At 44.5% G+C, this 22398-nt stretch overlaps 1 protein-coding gene across 9 annotated transcripts in view; it reads right to left on the reverse strand.

Moving 5' to 3' along the window:
* LOC144782717 (uncharacterized) overlaps window positions 1-22398 on the reverse strand; it is a 163076-nt gene that overhangs the window by 44284 nt on the left and 96394 nt on the right. For all 9 annotated transcript variants that reach the window (XM_078662039.1, XM_078662040.1, XM_078662044.1 and 6 more), the window contains 2 exons: window positions 3383-3474; window positions 1072-1132 (listed from right to left, as the gene is read on the reverse strand). In XM_078662039.1, the coding sequence (XP_078518165.1) occupies window positions 1072-1132; window positions 3383-3474 (153 nt within the window). The remainder of the gene's footprint in view (window positions 1-1071; window positions 1133-3382; window positions 3475-22398) is intronic.

Raw genomic sequence — 22398 nt, forward strand, 5'->3', positions numbered from 1 at the left:
CTGTAGCCCATTTATTTTAAGGGGAGAATGAAACTAGAGAATTATTCTCATGCAACCTGACACCTGTGTCCTTTACTGTCCACAGCAGCCCCTGGATATGGTTTACTGAACGTGTCTCACTTTGTGTCCTTGCAAATTCTCACTTTGCCAGAAGACAACCAAGGAGAATACTATTACAGAAAGAAAGTACGGTAGGTCGAGGAAGATGGTGCAGATGCATGTAGATATAATGGACACTAACAAGCTCTAAGTCTTGAAGGATGGGGAAGGGCTCCACACATCCTAGGACAGCAAAAGCATTAGAGCAAGAGTTCCAGAAGATTGCAAAAAAAGCGTGTGAGCTCCTGCCTGCTGCACATTCAGATGTTTAGCGATCAGGCTTGCGAGATCTATTGAACTAAAGTCACTGGACAATACACATTTTTGAAAATATACAAACATTAAGATTTCACAAAGAGTTCAAACAATGCCCTAAATACTTTGCCGGTGTGGTTGTCCACACATGACTATTGCCATTGTGTAATACTTTACCATAAAACGCATCCATGGCAGTGTCACCCAGACCTTGAACTCACCCTCGCATGCCTAAAACACTAGCTGCAATAACCACAAATCTAGTACTAAGATCATGAGAAGAAAATCCAAGCTTTAAGATTCATCCTCCTTTGGGTTTACTTATGCCTTCGGCTTCGATAGACTATAAGCTCTGCATCCCAGCACCAGAGGGTCAATAATGTAAACACCACCCTCAACAGAATGAGCCAAACTCTAAATCATGCCCATTGGATGGTCAATGTGGTCTTTCAGCATCTTTAGCAGGATAACCTCAGTTCTAAATAATGCTCAGAAGATCAATGTTGTGGCGATTTCCAATTCAAGAACTAAATTCAGTCCCACTGATGTCAAACGTTCTAACAAATGAAATAGTAAAGTTTTATATCTCATAATTAGAAGGACCTAAAACTCACCATCAGTATCATCAACCAAGCTTTTTGTTCCCCATCTCCCAGAATAGATTATTCCTCATTCCCACCCACGCCTCACTCATTAACAGAAGCTCCTGGCTCTTACCAGCGAGGTGAAGGCTGCCCAGAACCTGGTGGCATACGTACAGATGTGTACTCCATGAAGCCTGAGAAAAAGAAAGAAGGAATTCAGCCAACAGTAGGGAGGGTCACTGGTTTATTTAAAAAAAAAAAAAAAACACATTTAGATTTATTTACTTTCCCCTGTGCCAATGGTCACGTTCGGGAGTGGGAGGTTTGCATCACAGATGAGCATTTGATAACATGTTCCTCCTCCCAATGAGATAAAGATATTAGACTTGTGGCTGTTTTTGTAGAAACCAGAAATGGAAACTCACTGTAGGGATGAACTACATTACAAAGCATGACGGGAAACTAAGTAAAGAGATTTTTTTACAGTAATTTTATGAAAGATTGGCAGCAGCGAACCCTAAAACTACCAAACTTGACATTAATGGGAGAGAATTACAATGGGTGGGGGAAGCAGGAACAACAGATTATAAATTAATGTGGGATATTGTATGCTCAGGCAATATTCTTTCTCCGTTCAGGTCTGAGGACAATGTAATAGTATTTTGTGAGCCTGGCATAAAAGATGCATCCTTGTTGCAAAGGCAAATCCATGTTAATCAGCTGGGAAAGCTTCCCTCTGCCAAAGACAGTAATACCTCTGGCAGCTGGACCCCATTGCATCAGTTTCAGAGAAAAGACTGCATTAAAAAGATTTTACTATCCCAATCTTCTAATGTGTTTTTTGTTTATGAGTGGTGTCCTCTTTAATATAAAATGTCAACGTAGCATTGTTCAGGTTATCAAATGTATAATTCGCAGAGCATTCTACCTTCCTCCGCAAGGTACAGAGACTATGATAGATCCACACCACTTCTTGAGAGGGGGCAACATGGCTTCTGGTACTACTAATACTGTGGTAATAGGAAATGTTCCCAACACCATAAACAGAACTGCCACTTGGTACTTACTGGGCAAGTTAACCAACATCAAAGTTCTTAAAATATGAAAAGCTGAATTAGCCTTGCCGGAATTTGAACCCATGGCCTGTAGGTTACACGCTGATCCCTGCAGCAGGCACTAATTTACTCATGAAACACACAAAAGGCGATAGGAGTCTGCTTGCAATAAGTCTAACCACTGGCAATAGCTTGGGGAAGCACTCTAACCCATCGCTCTGTTGCTCACCATGCCACCTCAGTGTCAGCCCAGACATATGCAAATCATTCTGGATCCTGCTCCAGTGGGAACAGTCCAGCCCAAACTGCCAAGCCAGGTACTCCATGAACCGAATACAAGCAACCCGGGTCCGGTTTCACCCTAGTTTCACTCACCCATCTTTGGAGAGGTTATTAACGTGCCCCCCCCTACCACTGTCCTACAGTCCGAGGACCTTGCACCTACCAGCATTGTGCGTCTTTATGCACCCTCTAGCCACCTGATTCAAAACAAAGTACCATTGTCAAAATGTAGTTCTATAGTATGTAATGAGCCAAGCGTGATTCCACCAGCTTGATTTGGATACCTGCACAATATATTAGGAAAGGATATTTGTGGAGGGCCCCTCAGTAGCCTTGTACATCGTGAATTGGTCTCTACTCTCTTTACTAGACATGGGTGGCTCAGTTGATCTCGCGCAGGGCTTGGGGCTCTATAAGTAGGGCTCCCAGTTTTATGTGTTCTGTAGTTATCCACGTTTTTTGTTATCATTTTGCATGCATTTATCTATATTTATTTTGTATTCAATGTAAAAATGAAGCTGCAATGGGTAGATTTCCACAATTATTAAACCAGTAAATATATGAAAACATTGACATAGCAGAAGAGCAAAAATATCTGCACATCTACAATTGTTTAATTTTCATTAGGTTATTTGTTCTTTTAACCCCACTACCTGTCAATCTGCACATATACTGACATGCCACCCATGATTGACAGTAGTGATAATAGTCTAAAAGAAAGCCTATTGTACGCATTTTTCCATATTGAAAAGTAAATACAAACAGGAAAATGGATGTTTTTCTATTTGTATTTATCTGTACAAATCACTAAACACTGAAAACTTCGAGCCTTCTATTTAAGATCTGAAACACAAATACAGATTATGCCGCCCCTGGAAGATGGTGTGCAATTGTAGTGAACAGAGAGCTGATCAGTCAGACTACCATGGTCTGGTTTTTCGTGCAGACTTGCCTATTACCCTGTGTTTGACATAAATTATTTTTGTTCATCAGTGTATGTTATCTATTTTTTTGTTCATTTGTAAAACACTCAAATGGCTTTGGACCACGCACGTGCTATAGAAAACTGGATAAATGAGAAAGTCAAAACCAATGGTCATGGCTCACCCAAATCCAGGATGTGTACATCGTTCAGGTACACCGGTGGCCGTCGTCCCCCAAATATCAGCAGCTGGTTGCGGAGCAGCGTTGCAGTGTGCCTGTGAGCAGAGAAGGAGAGGACATTCAGAGAGAACCTACCACAATGGCTGGGGCGGACTGGGAGTGCTAAACAAACCTGGGAAATATGTGAGCAACAGCCCCAAACTGCAGCAAGCAAAGGGACAGAGCCTGATCATCTCCAAGGGCGATTAATGAGAGGACACCACCCACGAAAATGTTGTAAAAAAGGAGCCCCAACTAATATAGTTTCTAGCACAGTATAGCAAAATACCTTAGATATGAAGCAAAAGACTTTACAAGAAGTCCTGTAGGAAAGAAACAGGTTAGCACCCTAGTGCCCGAGCATGTGCAGGTTTGCGGAAGCACTGCATAGGAAGCAGCAGGTTCCCATGATATTGGCAATGGAAGATCACAGACCAAAGGCAATACATTAGGAACATCAAACAATAGTGTTGGTGAGTAACACACACAATTTGACAGAATAAAGAGTATCCAAATCATCAAAAATTACTAACTAGACAAAATTCAGGTTAAAAACTTGAAACATATATATGTTTATTTTACTTCATGTGGTTATTTTTATACACAATAACAATTACATGCATACATAAAAAAATCAGTACATACTAATCAAAGAATTTAAAAAAAAATTAACATATCCATATATTTAAAATTGTTTAAGAGCACAAATGTCGACGCAGCGTTTCGGTGTTGACAGTAGGCACCTTCTTCAGGACTGTTTCTCTACAAAGATATACAAAATTACCATACAGAAAACATAATAATACAAAACTTTAAAATGCATGCCTATATTAAGAGATGTTCTGACAAGTTAGTAATTCATTATAACACTCATTGCTATCCCCCTCTATAAAAAGGCACAAATAACAGATTTTTGTAATACATATTACTAATGTTTGCAGTTTGGTTTACCCCCCTATATTTTCTGTTCACATTGTGGTCTATTTGTGGTTTTCTAGTGTATCAAATTCTCAAAAGATCTTTAATTACATTACTTCCAGAGGCAAAGTAACAGAGTTGCTTCATCTTTTACCTTAGGCAGGGTGGACTTTTTCGTGAAAAAGTTAACAGGTATTGAAGTCAATTACTCATAATAAAGAGCATTGTTTGAACTTATACGAATGGTCGCTAGCATTAATACCTGACTTTATCCATTTAGAAACGGAATAAATAGTACTACGTAGAAGTATTGGCACGAGTACTTGAGCGGCGTCGTAAAGCCATATGAGGACGCGACAATGCAATGTGACTCCAAGTAACTCGGGGGCATTTATATTTAAGGTAAAAGATGAAGCAACGCTTTGTTACTTTGCCTCTGGAAGTAATGTAATTAAAGATCTTTTGAGAATTTGATACACTAGAGAACCACAAAAAGACCACAATGTGAACAGAAAATATAGGGGGGTAAACCAAACTGCAAACATTAGTAATATGTATTACAGAAATCTGTTATTTGTGCCTTTTATAGAGGGGGATAGCAATGAGTGTTCTAATGAATTACTAACTAGTCAGAACATCTCTTAATATAGGCATGCATTTTAAAGTTTTGTATTATTATGTTTTCTGTATGGTAATTTTGTATATCTTTGTAGAGAAACAGTCCTGAAGAAGGTGCCTATTGTCAACACCGAAACGCTGCGTCGACATTTGTTCTCTTGAACAATTTTAAAAATATGGATATGTTAAAAAAAATTCAATTCTTTATGATTAGTATGTACTGATTTTTATGTATGAATGTAATTGTTATTGCGTATAAATATAACCACATGAAGTAAAATAAACATATATATGTTTAAAGTTTTTAACCTGAATTTTGTCTAGTTAGTAATTTTTGATGATTTGGATACTCTTTTTTTTTTTTTTTTTTTTTTTTTTTGTAAAACCTTTATTGAAAAACAGGTAGAAGTACAAGCGCTGGCCTACAACCACAGGGGCCGGCCGCAAAGTCAGGAGAATCAAGAGACATAGTAATGTATACGACAGGATGAATACAGGATGGAAGCATCAATCCAACATCGCCAAGCGCCAGGATAAAGAGGTTACATTTTACATTACATAAAGGAGGCAGTAACCATATCTACCAGCGCGTCATGCAACATATACCGAAAAGAAAGACAGGGGGAGGCGGAAGGGATCAGCCCCCCACGCAAGCCGATGACACAGTAGGGCAGAGCCTAAGGACAACATACGTCCACATCAGGTACAAAATAGACAAGATTACCGACAAACAAATAAAGTGGACGCATACGTATAGCCCATCCGCCCCGAGAAAGGAGAAAGCGCAGACGCTAACGAGACAAAGGAGTAAACACCAAGGGACACAGCCCACCCCCTGAAGAAGGCAAAAAGGGACCATAGAATAAAACAAACTAAAACAACAAACACCCACCCACCCTACATCACTGTAATGGCTACGGTCTACCCCACTAACAGCGTGCCTGTCGCCCAGATTCACCCGAAATATAGAAGGAAGAAAAGAAATAATAACGAGAAGAGAGGATAATAAAAGAGAGAGGAAAGACTAGAAAGGGTCAAGGACCAAACACATCAATCAGAAGTAGAGTGGGCAGTGCGCAGCCAAGAATCCAACAGGCATGAAGACATCATCAAAATGGCGGCACCATAACAGTACCTAAGGATAGACAACCGCAGCACGCGTAGTGCGCCAGATGCTACCCACCCCCTCACAACTCAATCAGGACCCAAAGAAAAAGGGGAAAGAAGAAGATCCATAACATAAAGAAAAAGGCCCATAGAAACCAAAAAAGCAAAAGAGCATCCCCCCACCCTACAAGCATGCAAAGGCTACGGCCTCCCCCCCCCCTGCAATGTGTCTGTCGCCCCAAAAGAGTACCCGAAATAAAGAAGAAAGAGAAGAACAGAAAGAGAAAGGAGACATATATTACAGGAGGAGGGGAAAAGAAGTTGGGAAGGAGCCCATTCGATATCAGGTCACCCGGAGTTACCGGCCACCCACGAATTCCCACACCGTATATATCTTCCATCACGAGAACACCAGTACAAAATCAATTAGCAATATCAAAGCAGCTGGAAGAAGTTATCGTGCGATGCGTGCACATGATACATATTAATCAATTCCAACCCCATCCCATTCAGCCCGCAAATCAATAGCAACAAAAAACAGCCTAGCCCTGACCCGATCGCGGATGTAACTCTAAGCGTGCTACCCCACGAGAGCCCATCCCCCGGTGCACAAAGGGACAGCATGGCCGCTTGGAGGAAGAAGACAAAACAGGAGCACAAAATGGCCGCCGACAATCGTTAGAGGGTCCATTGTTCACCGTATACAGTTCCATCAGGGCATCCGGAAGATAGAGGTTCCGCAGGGGAAAAGGCGAAGGCCACAGCATAAAAGCCGACAAAGGAACCAAAAGTCGTGCAGCCGGATCCATAGACAAGCGCGATGTTACAGGCAACAATGAGTCAGGCTCCGAGGGAAGGGGAGACAATGTATCAGACGCGGAGCTGGAGGGCAGACGGCCGTCAGCGCCGAGAGAGTCAGCAGCAAGTACAGAGTCAACATAGTCACAGAGAAACACTGTATCCCCATAAATCGGCAAAGGCAAATGCACACCTCGCTGGAAACAGACGTTACGGTCGCGACCCACATCGGACCTAATGTTATCACATTGCCCACACAGTGCCCGGAGGCCATCACGCACCTCCGAGTGTAACGCACGCAGGGCGATCAGGATGGATCCATAAGATGGAGGAGGCTGCAATTTCTGCGTATCAATGTCCAGAGCCGGCGCCTGCAATCTGGCGCACAATGCAGGCAGGATGAGAGCGTCCACGGGCCGGGATGGGCGAACTCCCCCAAGCCACGGGTGGTCAAACGAGGTCATGGTTCCGGTAGTGCGGTAGAGTGGCCGGGGGGGATATAACACAATCACGCACCTCTTCAGGACTCCAATGCTACCAGGGTCAAACGCAGTCAATCGCCCATCCCATAGAACCGCTTCGCATCAGGCAGGGCACCGGATGAAAAATCGACAGCCACCGGTGAGCCGGACCGTTGCGACCCCCACTCCGCTCACCTCCAACTCAGAACGCGGAATCCGCTCCCTCGGGGCTTCCCCTCTCGGCCATCACGTTACAGGCACAGCTTGCGATGGACCTCGGCATTAGCGCAGAGATGACCGCATCTCGTGAAAAGGCACCACATCTAGGTCCTAGGCGCTACGCGGCTGGTCCGGCCATCACTGAGCCTCCAAGAGCCGGCGACGAGCGACATTGCAGGCGAGGGTCCAGGGCGGGGGGCAGCATTACAAATATCTCCCGTATCCGGGCAGGCTGAAATGTCGGGAAAGGATCGAAATAATCAGCGCATCGTCACACACGATCTGCCAACGGGATCGACCAGGATGGAAATCAGGATACCATTACGGAGCTCAAGGGCCGGTGGAGCCGGGCGACTACACGTCTGCTCCGGTCGCCATCTTGGCTCCTCCCCCTCGATTTGGATACTCTTTATTCTGTCAAATTGTGTGTGTTACTCACCAACACTATTGTTTGATGTACCTGATAGTTTTGGTTCCCTTACATATAAGTAAGTTCAGTGGTCTTTGTGGTTGCTAGTCAGACCCAAAAGATAGGTGTTTTCACAAGTCTAAGCTTAGACACATATCCTTCTGGACTATAATAATTCGTCCATTGGATATATGTCATAGGGACACTCTAATATCTTTTCGCACTTTTCCCCTGGTCCCAGATCTGTCTACTCAGGGGGCCTCCTGATTTTTCTTTGTTCAAAGGCAATACATGCCTGCCCTACAGAGCGCCCTTCTGGTGGGAGGGATGCATAGTAGATTGCTCAGGAAGGACATAAGGGGGCTTTTATGCAACCTAGAATGATTTTAGAAGCAAATATTAACCGTTTATACACTACTTAAATATAATCAATCCCCTCCCCAGCTCACAGTATCACTGTGCTGCTGGGAGAGAGCTGTCTCACTGAGGTTGTGCTGCTGGGAGAGAGCGGTCTCACTGAGATTGCCACCTGTGAGCTACAAGTTCCCCACAGATCCATACTGCAGGTGCATTGACCACCTATAGGTGTACTGCACCACTATTGGTAGCCGTGGATTCTGTTATTCACAAAGCACGGAATAAGGAACATAAGGGGGGGGGGGGGGTGGAGGGGGAATCAAGGAGAAAAGGGTCCCAAATCGGTCTGTGGTCTTGTCCCTCTTGTCTGCTGCACTCAAAGTATCAGCTGTCGGACATGCCCTCTCTCTTGGCTCTACCTCACTAGAGGAGTGTAATTTACAGGGGGCAGGGAACAAGCTGATGCAGCATCCCCCCCACCACCGTAGGGTTGCTCCCAGTGCCAGGTACACAGCCCCTACAGCCCTTAAAACACCCTTACGTCTTCAGGCGATCAGGAAACCTCTTCTATCCAAGTGGCTCGGTTCACCATTGTTTATTATTGGCCCAACATGATCATGATCTATGCTGAAATTAAAAGCAAGAAAGACAGTGGCCATATGCCTCACGCAGCGGACGCACGCTTAGCAGAACAGCTACTCTGCCCATCCGGTAATTGTTTTAATCTCCCTCTGTTGCTAGTTTTTAAATCGCCTCATCCTCCAGGGAATCCTTAGAGAAATTGCACTTACATGCTCTCTTGCACCTTCTGACACCCGGCACCCACGCTCTCCCCGGTCCACCACGGGAATTTTCCTGATTGATGTGGAGGGAGACGCGACTCATTATAAACAATTCCGGGCTAGAGGGGAGGAGGGTGCAACGTTATTGGCTGCTTACTTCCCTAACCTGCAGCATAAAAACCTGATGCCATACACCTCGCGCGCGCCGAAGGCAAGCCTGTCCGGGGCCAGGGGCCACAACCACTGCTCCTCTCACCACTCATGCTAGGAGCTACAGCCCCAACTCCCTCCACAAACTAAGAGGAAAAACCCCTGCTTTTTGCCGCTTCTCATGGAACTTAGCAGATCAACACACCACTTGCTCACACTGGATTTGAGCTCATTTCTGATTCACCAACCAAAAAAACTCAGCAAAGCATGTACCTCTTGAATTGCAGGCCACTCCCTAAACACACCATGGAAATCTCCATGCTTTTAGAGGAGCTCAATCCAGATGTTCCGTTTCTGACAGAGACTTGGCTCAACACGGAGTCAGAACCTGATCTCATCCAGCCCCTCCCCCAAGGATATCCAATATTACGTGAAGACTGCATAGTGGGAAGAGGAGGTGGCCTAGCAGTCATCCATAAAGATTGTTATAGGTGTTGCAGCTCCCCTCACCCGATACCAGACTGCGAAAGTCTCTTTCGCCATAGACTTCTCCCCCACTAGCACCTTTTCTGGGAATCTTATATATCGCCCACCCGGAACCTTCAGACAATTCCTGGATACCCTTCCCCCCCATTATAGCCAACCTAGCATGCAGCCCATCTAATTTTACACTATATGAGGATTTTAACATCCATTTCGACGACACGTCAGACCACACCGCCTTAGAAATGACCACCAGCCTCTCCACACTACAATTTAAACAACTTGTGCTTAAACCGACCCACACTAAGAGGCCATTTCCTTGACCCCGTTTTTTAGCAACTGCACAGGCCTTATAGTAGGAACTCCCTCCCCCCTCCCGTGGACGGACGACTTCCTGATTCCCCTTTCCTGGGTCATCCCAAACTCACACTCGCCTACCAATACAGTTATTTATAGGGAACAAAATCGGTAAAAACTCCCCCTAGTTGACTGGCTGGCGGCAAGCGCAGTGCCAGGACTGCCCCCTGGTACTCCTCTGGATTACAGGAAAGGAAACGTGACTGCAAAAAATTAGAGAGGAAATGTCGACTGGATTACTCCCCTTCCAGCAAAACTGCGTATGGAGAAGCAATAAAAATCTACAAAAATGAAATCACAGTTGCACAATCAACCTTTTTTGAAGGAAAAATAAACGCAGCTGCCTCCAGGCGAAAGGAAGTATACCGCATCGTGAAAACCCTCCTCAAGCTCCCAGAAAAACCTCCAAACTCCATCAATGCACAAACCTGTTGCAACAACCCGGCAGAGTTCTTCCAAAAAATACAAACCATTTATACCTCCTTTTCCCCACCCAGATCCACACTCCACTCACCAAATCACCTGAATCAAAGCCCCAGACCCTAGCCACACTCGAATCCCTCCCCCCTTACTCCTACTATGCTAGAATCCATCATGCATCAAGTTAAATCCGGCTCCCCCAATGATCCGGCACCCCGCTCACCCTGCTGCCAGTCACCAGCAACATCCTTCCCACCATACTTGACCTGCTTAATGCCTCCCTATCGGCTGGCACTGTCCCGCTTCCCTGGAAGCGGGCCATGGTGAAAGCCCTCCTTCAAAAAACCCAACCTGGACCCGGATAACGCCAGTAACTATCGACCAATTCCCCGGTTACCTTGGGTAAGCAAGATCCTTGAGAAACATGCCAACATAGTATTGGCAGAGTTCTTAGACACCAATCACCTGTTTGACCCCTCCCAGATGGGATTCTGTCCCATGCATGGGACTGAAACCGTCCTCGTCACAGTGATCCTGGATCAAGGAGGCTCTTCAGCAATCATCTTCCTTGACCTAAGTGCCGCCTTCGACACTGTAAGCCACAACATTCTATTTCATCGACTCACCAGCTTAGGAGCCTCAGGAAAAGCAAGTGCTTGGTTTGAATCCTTCCATTCAGACCATTCCTTCCAGGTTTTTGAGGGCGAACCCACCTCCCCCAGCAAGCCTCTTGGCTGCGGTGTGCCGCAGGGCTCTTCTTTGAGCCCTAAGCTGTTTAGTATATACATGAGCCCCTAGCTGAGATTGTCTGCCCCTTTGGGATAAAAATCATTACCTATGCCGATGACACTCAGCTAGTGGTGACTCTCAATCAGCCCCACACCGCGCATAGCAGCTTGAGGGACTGCTTAGAAGAAGTGACTAAATGGATAACATTGTCATGTCTCAAGTTGAACGGAGACAAAACTGAGTTGATGCTCTTAGGTAACCCCCCCCAAGTTCACCATTGACGCATTATGGCCTACCTGCCTTGGCCCTGCCCCCACACCAAAGGACACAATCAAGAGCCTGGGCATCTGGTTGGACAAGTCCCTTAATTGTAATTGTCAAGCCGCTAAACTTTCAACCACTTGCTTCGGTCGTCTTAGGCTTCTAAGGAAAATTCTCCCCTTACTGCCTTTCCAAGCGAGACAGATCATGATCCAGGGCCTCATCTTGTCTCATCTGGATTTTGGGAATGCCCTTTATCTAGGGGCCCCCCAAACCACCTTGCGCAAGCTCCAGATTATCCAAAATTGCGCAGCCCAAACATTCATTCAGATCCCCTGCCGACTCCCAGTTAAACCCGGACTAAGGAGCCTCCACTGGCTCCCAGTCAGAGAAAGAATCGAATTTAAAGCCCTGTGCATCACCCACCGAGCCTTTTGGAAAAGAGGCGCTGTCATCAATCACTCATTGGTCACCCCCTACCAACCGAACAGACAGTTTAGGTCAGCATCATCTCACCTCGCCACTGTGCCCAGGATTAGGAGAGCCAGATGTGGGGGCTGTTCATTCGGTCATAACTCGGCCAAACTTTGGAACTTCCTTCCCTCACATCTGTGCTCAGAGTCCAATTTACTCTCCTTCCGTAAACAGTTAAAATCCCTGCTTTTTAATAAATCCCGAATAAACATCCCACTGTTCACCTGGACGCGTTGTCTGTAGCGCTAGGACGTCTGAGGGTAGCTATCGCGCTAAACAAATGGTCTTTGCATTTCACCTAATAAACAAAGGAGCTGAAAAATGGTTGTTTACTAAAAAGCAAGGAGGTATCAAAAAGGGTGGGGTGGGGGGGGAGGGTCAGGGGCAATCGAGTAAAAGCTGCAAGCTAAGCTGGAAGAACTGAATGGGATGGAAGTTCAAAGGATAAAGTTAAGAGTGTGCGTGAAGATGAAGGTGGTGCCTTGATAATGCAACAGCCCAAAGTCCATTAGCCAAAGCTAGAAGAGGATCTTTCCGCTTTCACTTAATTGCATAGAATATGTGGCGCTTTCCCAGAAGACATCAGAAACTAGCATGACTGATTAGTCATGTTAGATTCTACAATTCCACAATGCACAAAATAATTACGAGATGAGGTGCTATGCAAAGAATACTTCACTTTTTTTAGCTAATGTTATGTGAGGGGCAGATGAAGTCATTCTGAGATGAGAAAAGTCAGAACTGATCCAGATAAGAAAAGTATGAGGTGCTACTTACCCATCATGATTGAAAAGTGGCACACAGGCTTTGGGATCTGGGCTGCCAGGTTGATAGTAGATATGCCACACCTAGCCTAATGCCAACAACTGATACAAAGACTGTACAACAGACAAAGGGCACCTGTAACAGGAGGAAAGGTTACAGTTTCCCCATTAGCTTGGTATCCTAGAAAAAAAGTAGGTGGAACTTTAACTGGCATAGTATCTTCCATACCCAGAGGACAATTCTGTTCAGCAGGTTGTTGGGTTATATTGCCCATACGAATCAGACATTACATGCCAGGCATTTTAGGGAAATGATCAAAAGTAGAGGGGCAGGGCTTAGCCACCAAATATGGTGGTCGCAGGGACTTGAGCTCTGTGCTCGTCCCACCACCATCCAACATCACCCGAAAGTGGCAGTTCTGTTCATGGCAAGGAAGATAGAGCCAACGATCATCTATCTCTTTGCTGCAGTGAAGACCTGGAACCTTGACTGTGCTTAGCTGCCTGCACCGCACCCGGGTCTGCTGTTTGCCTGCTCGACAGTGCGAGTGGGGCGCACCTCAATCAAGTGGAGGGGCGGCCCGTGACCCCTTGTAATGGCAGCCAGAGACCCGCATCTACCGCACTTGGTCTTTGGAGACTCCAGGCAGCCTGAACCGAGCCTGAATGTGGAGACTCTGCCCACTCCCTAGAGGCGCCCTAGCTTAATGCTCAAAGTGACCAGCTAGAAAAAAAAAAAATTATATATATATATATATATATATATATATATATATATATATATATATATATATATATATATATATATATATATATATATATTTTTGCTCCCAACATCACCAGCCTGCTGCACACTCGAGCGGGTGCTTTCCAGAGCGGGGGTGGACCCGCTGAAATATAGCTGCTCCCAGATTTCTCAATGTTCGTAAAGAACCAGAAAAAGCACTCCCAGGGGGGGTAATGATACCAACAAAACATTTATTGGTTACCCAAGCACGGACAAGACGCGTTTCGGCACTTCGCCTTTGTCAATTGCGAGGTACGAACGCGCCGTCATTACTTTTAAATCATGTTGTATTTCGTCATCATGTGCATGGCAAGAAAATAAAGAAAGGACAAAACTAAGCAGCAAATATATCGCCATCTTAGAATGTCTACTCTACATAAGACTAGATAGTATTTACATTACAAATCTCATATCCAAGAGGTAGTTTGTTGGAAAATAATAAAAATAAAATTATCCAACTACAAAATTGCATATTTACAATATAAGCAGCATTTCATAAAGCCCTGGATGGGCTGAATCTCTATATACTACAATCAAGCCCACAGATGGGCATACCTCATAATTTGTCAAGCCATGTGAAGAATACAATATATATATCCCAATATACAGTTCCATAAAAGCAAAATATTTCATAAGATAGAGAAAATTATACACACATTATCAGTTCATAATAAGGTTCATAAAGTCTCTCTGTTACATTCAATCCTTAGTATCCCAAATGAACTGCAAGTTCCTCATGTGTATTAAGCCCCGCCGGGCTTTTACTCTGTAGATCTATAATGTAACGTGATTCGAGACGTCGTAATTTTTGTAGACGATCTCCTCCTCGTGGGAGTGATGGCACACTGTCCAGACAAAAAAAGGCCAACAGATCCCTGTTGTGCCCATGTAGTTTGTTAAAATGTCTGGCTACAGGATATGATTCATCAATATTATTGATGGCACGCATGTGCTCCAGTATTCGCAGTTTAACAGGATTGATGGTACTCCCAATGTACCTGAGTCCGCAAGGACACACCAAACAGTAGATTGCATAGGGTGTGGTACACGTCAAAAACTTAGTTATTTTCTTAGGGAATTTCAAACCTGGGATAACATAAGTCAGAGTCCTTTTACTGATTTTACAGGCCTTACATCGGCCACATGGATAGAACCCATTCAGAGGTATTTTGTTTGAGCCTTCAGTTTTGGCCACATGATGACTATGAACTAAATCATCTTTTAAGGCTCTCGCTTTGCGTTATTAACGGATTAGAGGGTAAATCCTCTCTAATGATATTGTCCGTTAGTAAGATACTCCAGTTCTTTTTGAGTATTTTTCTGATTTGTTCTGAGTTCTCAGAATAAGTGGTAATCATTCTAAAGATTCCCTTATCTTTACCTCTATTCTGTGTGGGTTTTAACAGTTCTAGTCTAGGACGTAAGTTAACTTTATTTAGCGCTTTACTAAGCACTCCCTCCTTATATCCACGAACTCTGAAACGATCTAAGCAGAGTTTCGCTGATTCCTGAAATTCACTTTCTGTGGTGTTATTCCTTTTCAACCTTAAAAGTTCTCCATAAGGGATACTTTCACTCAGTTTTTTGGGGTGGTTACTGGTCGCATGTAGCGTGCAGTTAACCAGCCGTAGTTTTTCGAAATAGCTTGGTTTGTAAGTGTCCATTTTGCACATATACAGTAAGATCCAGATAGTGACACCAGACGAGGATGCACATGAAGAGGATTTGGGAGCTCCTACCTCTTCCCATTTTTATGAGGAGTTCAAAGTGATGCGAAAACAACAACTGGAAGGAGGCAGAGGGAAACCACCAGAAAGAAGAGCGGGACGAGGAAGACTAGGAGGGGGGGTGGCGGCAAGAAATGTAGTAGGCTCACCCCCAATGACCCGCAGCAAGAAAACCTTCAACAAGAGGAATTAAAAGTGATAGATGATTTAACTATCATTAATTTAACATCTAAAGTATTGACTGTGGAAGAGGAAACCATTCTTAAGCTAGGTCTCTTGTTTTGTCCGCTCAAGAAATTTGAATTTGCTCAAACCCGAATTGACCTCTTCAAATTTATACGAAAGCTTAAGTTACACAAATTTTTCAAATTGAGACCTATTCCAGCAAAACCACCTAAAAAAAAACACACACACACACACACACACACACACACACACACACACATACATACATACATACATACATACACCCACACATACACACACTGGGCCAAGGAGTGGCCTACGCCATGCTACTCAAGGTGGTAGCCCTACTGGGGTGGTGTTGCCGGTGAGGAACACACCCCTCTCCTTGACTCCGCGCTGGCCTATGGACTGTCCACCACCTGTGCTGGGCCCACGGGGCGGCGACTACGCTGGACTGCATAGGCCCCAAACACAGAGGGAAACCATTATCCCTGGTTGTGTGGATCTCCGGGACCCTGCCCCTTCGCTGTTTGGGCACTGTGTTAAGCCCCTGCTGCCTGGGTGTCTTGACTGTGCCGTGGCCCACTGGAGGGCCACCCGAGGAGAATGTGGGCCCATGCTGGTGGAGGTATCTCCCCCACCCACCTGGTGCCCTATTGATGGCAGTAGTGGGTGCGCCCAGCACAGAGGGGGCCCTCTCTTTCGCAGCTGGCCTTGGTGTCCCCTATCACTGAAGCACCTCGGGACAGCTCAGTTGGACACTTCGCAGTGATCTGCACTGCCTTTGAACACCTGACTTACATCTGGCCTGCCGGGGATTCCTCTTCTCCTCCACCAGGATGTGGCCAGAGGCTTTCACGGATATACCACCAGGGGCAAGGTATCAAATAGTTGCATTCAAATCAAGGGCAGATTGGACAAATTAATGATGAAGGCCTCACATTTGGCAAAGGAGCCATCGGACACTACCACTGGGCAGGAGGTACCACAGATGGATCAAACTAACTCAATGCAACTGATCATTAAATACTTTAGATCCTTGGAGGGAGGGAAGATAGATAGATAGATAGATAGATAGATGAGCTCTGCCTCGATCTCAACCTAGTATGTCAAGAGCGTCATGATACTGCTGACAGGGTGACAGCGGAAGAAAGCTGTAACTCTATGGCGGAGGACTCCATCCAGGGATTACATTCCAAAATTGTGAACCATTAGGGAGCAGTCATCAAGTTGCAGGGCCATGTGGAGGACACAGAGTGTCACTCACGGCATGATGATATCCTACTGTGGGTAGCCCGGAAGAGGCGCAGGGGATGACCTTCCACACACTTCATATCTTAGTGGTTGAAATCCTTGGTCCCTTCGCAGTAGGTCTCCATGTGTTTCTTGGCTGAACGTGCCCATAGGTCCTTGGCCCCAAGACCCCCTCTGGGAGCGCTGCCATTGCCCATCATCACTAGCATCATCAATTTCAGACAGAGGCTGTGAGGAAATGGGGTGTATTATATGGTGTGCTTGTGAGACCTCGTTATCTAATGCACCTCCAAACCTTTTAGGACCAGTCAGAATGTTCTCCAGTACTGTCCATATTGAGCCTTACAGTCTGCAACAGCCCATCTGTTAAAGTCCCCAAGATAAAGAAAACTTGATTGGGTAGGGGGGCAGGAGTTTACAATATTCTGGTGCTAAACTCTGGAATTCCCTTCCCTCATGCCTTAAGATCCCAGCCCAGTCTGTCATGTTTTAGGAAACCGCTCAAAACATGGCTCTTTGTATCACACACAAAGTAAGTGCACCTATCGACCACTGACCAGTTTTTCATTGAGGTTTTCTGCTGTAAGCGCTAAGATACCTTGGTATTTGTGTGCTTAACAAAAAGTTACTTACTTAGTCTGTCACACCTTAGCTCAAACCTGGGTAGCTGTGGCTTCAATCAGTCAGACTTCAATAAAGGAACAGGTTTACAGCAGCAAAACAATTGAAGAAAGAAACAAGACTCAAGAAATCAGACATCAATTTATATCCCTAAGCTAAGAACTAGGTGTCAACTCTTTCCTGGTAAACATAAGTAGCTCTTGGAAGGGGTACAGAAGGAACATCCAGTAGCCAAAGAAAGTGGAAGACCACAAGAGTCCCCCTAGTGAGGGGATAGTTAATGGTGGTATTGGAAATGGGATTCCTGGTTGGCTGAGGTATGCACCCAGGCTAGGCAGGAACCACTACTCTAATCCGGGTAAGCTAGATACACACTAAAAGGTAACCGTTCTCACCCTCTGGTAGCTTGGCACAGAGCTGTCATACTTTACACATTGCCTCTCAAGATAAACCTTTGTGCAACATACTTGCATATTAACACAATGAATACACCACAAAAATACACTACACAGGTTTAGAAAAATAGATTATTATACCCTGAACAATACTAGACCAAAACGACAAAAATCCAATGTATAGAAGTTGAGATATTGAATTTTAGAGGAATAAATGCAATAAAGTGCTTAGAAGCAAGTAGAACTCAAAAGGTTACTTTAGGTCACACTTGACCGGGTGAAATTGAAAGCTGGGTTGACTACGATGGAGCGCTGACTTGCTACAGGACCCACACAGGCTCCGGTGAACAAAGTATCTTTCCTGGCTACAAATAGCTAGAAATACGTCGATCTTCTCCATGCAGTGAGGGAAATGGGTCAGTTCCGAAGACAGTTGCGGGAGTCGAGAGGTGTCGAGTGATGTGCTGGATTCTGCCACGCAGTTGAGAGGATGCGTCAAGCTCACCAAGCTGCAGCGGTGGCGGCTCCTCCATGGGGGCGTTTGGGCGCTGCCCCCTGCTTTCTCGCCGTGCGAGAAGGCAGAAACAAATGGTAGTTATTATACCATTTGTTTCTGCCTTCTCGCACGGCGAGAAAGCTGTAGTTCCTGGTTGGGGGTGGGTGGTGTTATTCGAGGGCAGGGGGGAGTGGCTTGCCACTGTTCTTCATACTGACTGCTTGGGCAGCCTGAGGCTGCCCAAGCAGTCAGTATGAAGAACAGTGGGCAAGCCACTCCCCCCTGCCCTCGAGAAACACCACCCACTCTCCCTGTTCTGAGTTCTCTCTGTGTGCTGCTGCAGCATACAGAGAGAAAATGACGCGGGTGGGGCAGTACCGTGCACTTGGTCACACACTGCGAATTCGTTACAAAGTTGGCATACATGTGTAAACTACTCTTAAGTTTTTGAAAAATTTCTTTTTCTCTTCGTTTCTCCTAACAGGCTTTTTCTCATTCAGGCATGCTTTGTTCATTATAAAAGTCCTGATGATGATCCCATGTATCTAGTTGAGCAATAGGGATCGAAACGTCGACACCCATGAGTGGGTTTACACTTACAATATTGTCAAATGAGATTGTGTATACTCCACTCCAGGCGACACTGTTAGTGATTTTTGACTTATTTACAGTGCCCTGTCCTTGCTCTCTTCCTTTGCCTGAAAGACACCCCTTTCACCCTAATCCTATCTTTCCTTTTCCTCTTTTTGGTACGGCACAGGCTTGTGTCTTGTTATTTCGTTTGTATTGAAAGATTGGACATTGTTTCTTAAAAATAAACTCCTTTCCCGGCTGGGTTTGGAAACCTTAAATCGTATAGCTTTCCATTGTGTTCCTATACTGTATTGTTTTTGATTCTCAAATAAGCTAAGGACCTTTGTTCATTATAACACTTCCAATGAGACATGCACAGGAGAAGGGGTAGAGACTTTGATATCCGTGAGTTTCAAGCAACCGGAGGCAAGTCGGAAGCCCTTTGAGCCTACCTTTTAGTTACATGGCACCATGTCATTTGGGTTACTTTGGGCCTACTTTAGGGGTGACATGTGTAATAAAAGGGGAGTTTGAGGCTTAGTAAGTAGTGTTTAATGCCAAATCGAAGTGGCAGTAAACTGCACACATGCACTGCAGTAGCAGGCCCGAGACAGGTTTGAAAGGCAGCTTCTGTGGGTGGCACAATCAGTGCTCCAGCCCACTAGTAGCATTTAACTTACAGGCCCTGGGTATATCAGTTTATACAGGACTTACAAGTAAATTAAATACACCAAACAGGAATACACCAATGTCACCATGTTTAGGGGAGAAGGACGTGCACCTTAGCACTGGTTAGCAGTGGTACAGTGCTCAGAGTCGTAAGGCCAACAAAAAGAATCAGCTAAAACAGGAGGTAATAGGCAAAAAGTCTGGAAAAATACCACCCTAAGGATGACCGGTCTAACAGGAGACAATAACTTGTCTCACTGCCATACCTACTAAGATGCCACAAAACATTGGGGGCCTCAAATCAGATCCCACTAGCCATAGTCACAAAATATTAGTGTCAAGGGTGTCCACCTGCCTGGGGACAATGACCATCAAACAAGAAGAAGAAATGTTGAGACAAAATGCCTGATTTAGAGTTTACCAGACAGACAGATGCTTTAAACAGGTCACCAATTAGGCAAACCTTCAGGGCTGTGAAGGGCACTGCAGTAGTAGCGGCTTCCTTCACAGCACAGAGATCAGTACCAGGCAGGCAGCGATCTCTCAATAGTGTGGACGTGAACATCCCCTTTCCCCCCACACCTAAGTATCTTTGGAAGTAATGACCAGAGTTCCAAATATGAAAATCTCCAGAACCGTTTAGAGTCGAAACATCAGGTCATGGTGTGATTTGAAGGTCATTCTAAAGACCTCCGTAGACAACTACAATCCACACACAAGCTTTCTGCAGCACAGAATGGTTAATGGCAAAGGAGGCTCATCCTCCACAGCAGGAGATGGTTATGGCTCGTCCCATGCAACAACACGTGGCAGGACAAGCAACAGAACACGGCAGGGGGTGGAGGGCAGGTGGGGGAGAAGGCAAACAAGTGCTATGATGCAGCCAGCAGTGTCCGCATCATGTAGCTTTTTTGTTTTGGTAGGTGAGCCAAACAACGGGAAGGACCTAAAAACACCAGCTATCACTCTTAATACACGTAAAGCCTCATGATTCTGCGTTAAAGCCATAGACGAGAAGCACCGTTTGTGATAATAATCACCATTTGTACGATGAGAACATGACTGGAAATCATGTGCTCAAACCTCTTTTCCACACTTTCCCCCGAGTAAACAGACTATGCCCCCGCATCCTCCACAGCCTTGCAATTAGCATGTTAATTCATTTAATCAAATTGCTTTTAGACTGCCATTAGGTGCGGGCTCATTGCCAGGTTTCTTTTGTTATCCCTCAGTCTTATGCAATCCTGGTACATAAAAAACACAGCCCTGACATTTAAAGAACTGTCTGGCTTCCCTCTCTTTATGCGGATATTTAAAAGAAAGCCATCTATCCTCTCGATGGGACTGATAGCAGCCGCTTGGTACTACCAACAGCTTGCAAGGATGTATGCTCTCAAATGCAGTGCTAGCTTCCAAAAATGACAAAACAAGGCACACAAACTGCATCATTTTCCCAAAAAGAACACACTCTAAACTTCGGCCTTATTGTGCTCGACATCAAGCAAAAAGTATGTGCTACATTAAATTAATACATGAATGAAACATATTTTAGACCAGGTGTCTCCAACCAGTAAATCGCGAGCCACCAGCAGCTCACAGACAACTTCAGAGTAGCTCACAGCCTCGAGTTTATTTTGAAATAAATACAGGGACACATTTTACTTTAAAAAGTTAAGGGAAGGCTGTGTTTATTTTACATTATTATCTTCAGACTACAGATAGCAGGGCCTGATAATGAGCAGTGCTGGAGTCAGATTTATGACCCAGGGCACAGAGTCGATATACTGGGGTATTTAAAGCTTAAATAAAAGTCCTTGTCAACTCAATATTTGAGCATTTCTGAATGCTTTTAAATGGGAGAAAAATTAAATGAAGAGTTAACTTAAAGATTAAATTAACTCTTCATTTTAAATTCATCCCTGTTGTCATGTTGCATTTACAAACAGCAGGCCTTTTGCTAGCAGAGGTCAGTAGACACTATGCCATGTTCATAACTGAAAAATACTGCCATTTTGTTGCAAATGGAACAATTTAAAGTGGATAAAAATATTTCTCTGAAACATTGAGTCAATATTTTTCTCGACTGTCAATTAAGCCAATTACGTCTTAATATTTTAAGAAGCATGTGTCTTCACTTTAGATTAATCCTATTTAAAGAAGTGACTGTATTTTCCTGTTATAAATATGGCACTGTGTCAACATGGTACTGGGTGCAAGATGCCTGCTGTTCATAAATGCAAAGAAATGGGAGAACGTTTAAATGATGTGTTTTATGAAATTCATATAAACATAAAGTTAACTCTTCAGTTAAATTTTCTCCCATTTCAAAGTGTCACATTTACACACAGAAGCATCTTGCTCTCAGAGGCTGGTAGAAATGGTGTCTAATTTGTAACCGAAAAATTTGCAATTTTTTAAGTGGGAAAAATTTAAAGTGCATACAAATGTTCCAGATTATGAAATTTCTTTGCAGAATATTTTTCTGCACTTAAATTTCTCCCATTTAAAAAATGGTTGTATGTTTGTGTTATACATGTAACAGTGCTGCATAGGGCGAAAGGTATGTACTGGGCCAGAAGTACATACAGCACAGACTCCTTTCACCCATATGCACACAAGTTCATACATCCCTCAAAGACCACGCTCTCACTGACACATGGCAGCCCTGTCATAGTGCCCTAGTTAAAGCACTTTGTTCAAACCCTAGTCTTTGCTTTTATGGACAAAGCTCAGATTCAATGAAACTGGGCATGGGATGTGTGGTAATATTCCGCGAGTGGATTAGCCTTCAGTAGCTTACAATGATTTTCACTGATCAGAAGTAACTCTTACTACAGAAAAGGTTGGAGAGCCCCATTATAGATACTGGAGGTTAGATTGCCACTTATTTAACACACCAACTATTGGCAGCTGGGTAATATACATTCATGCTGCAGTGTCATCTACTGGTCCAAGTAGCAGACAT

Source organism: Lissotriton helveticus, chromosome 9 (genome assembly GCF_964261635.1).
Source record: "Lissotriton helveticus chromosome 9, aLisHel1.1, whole genome shotgun sequence".
NCBI classification, from domain to species: Eukaryota; Metazoa; Chordata; class Amphibia; order Caudata; family Salamandridae; genus Lissotriton; species Lissotriton helveticus.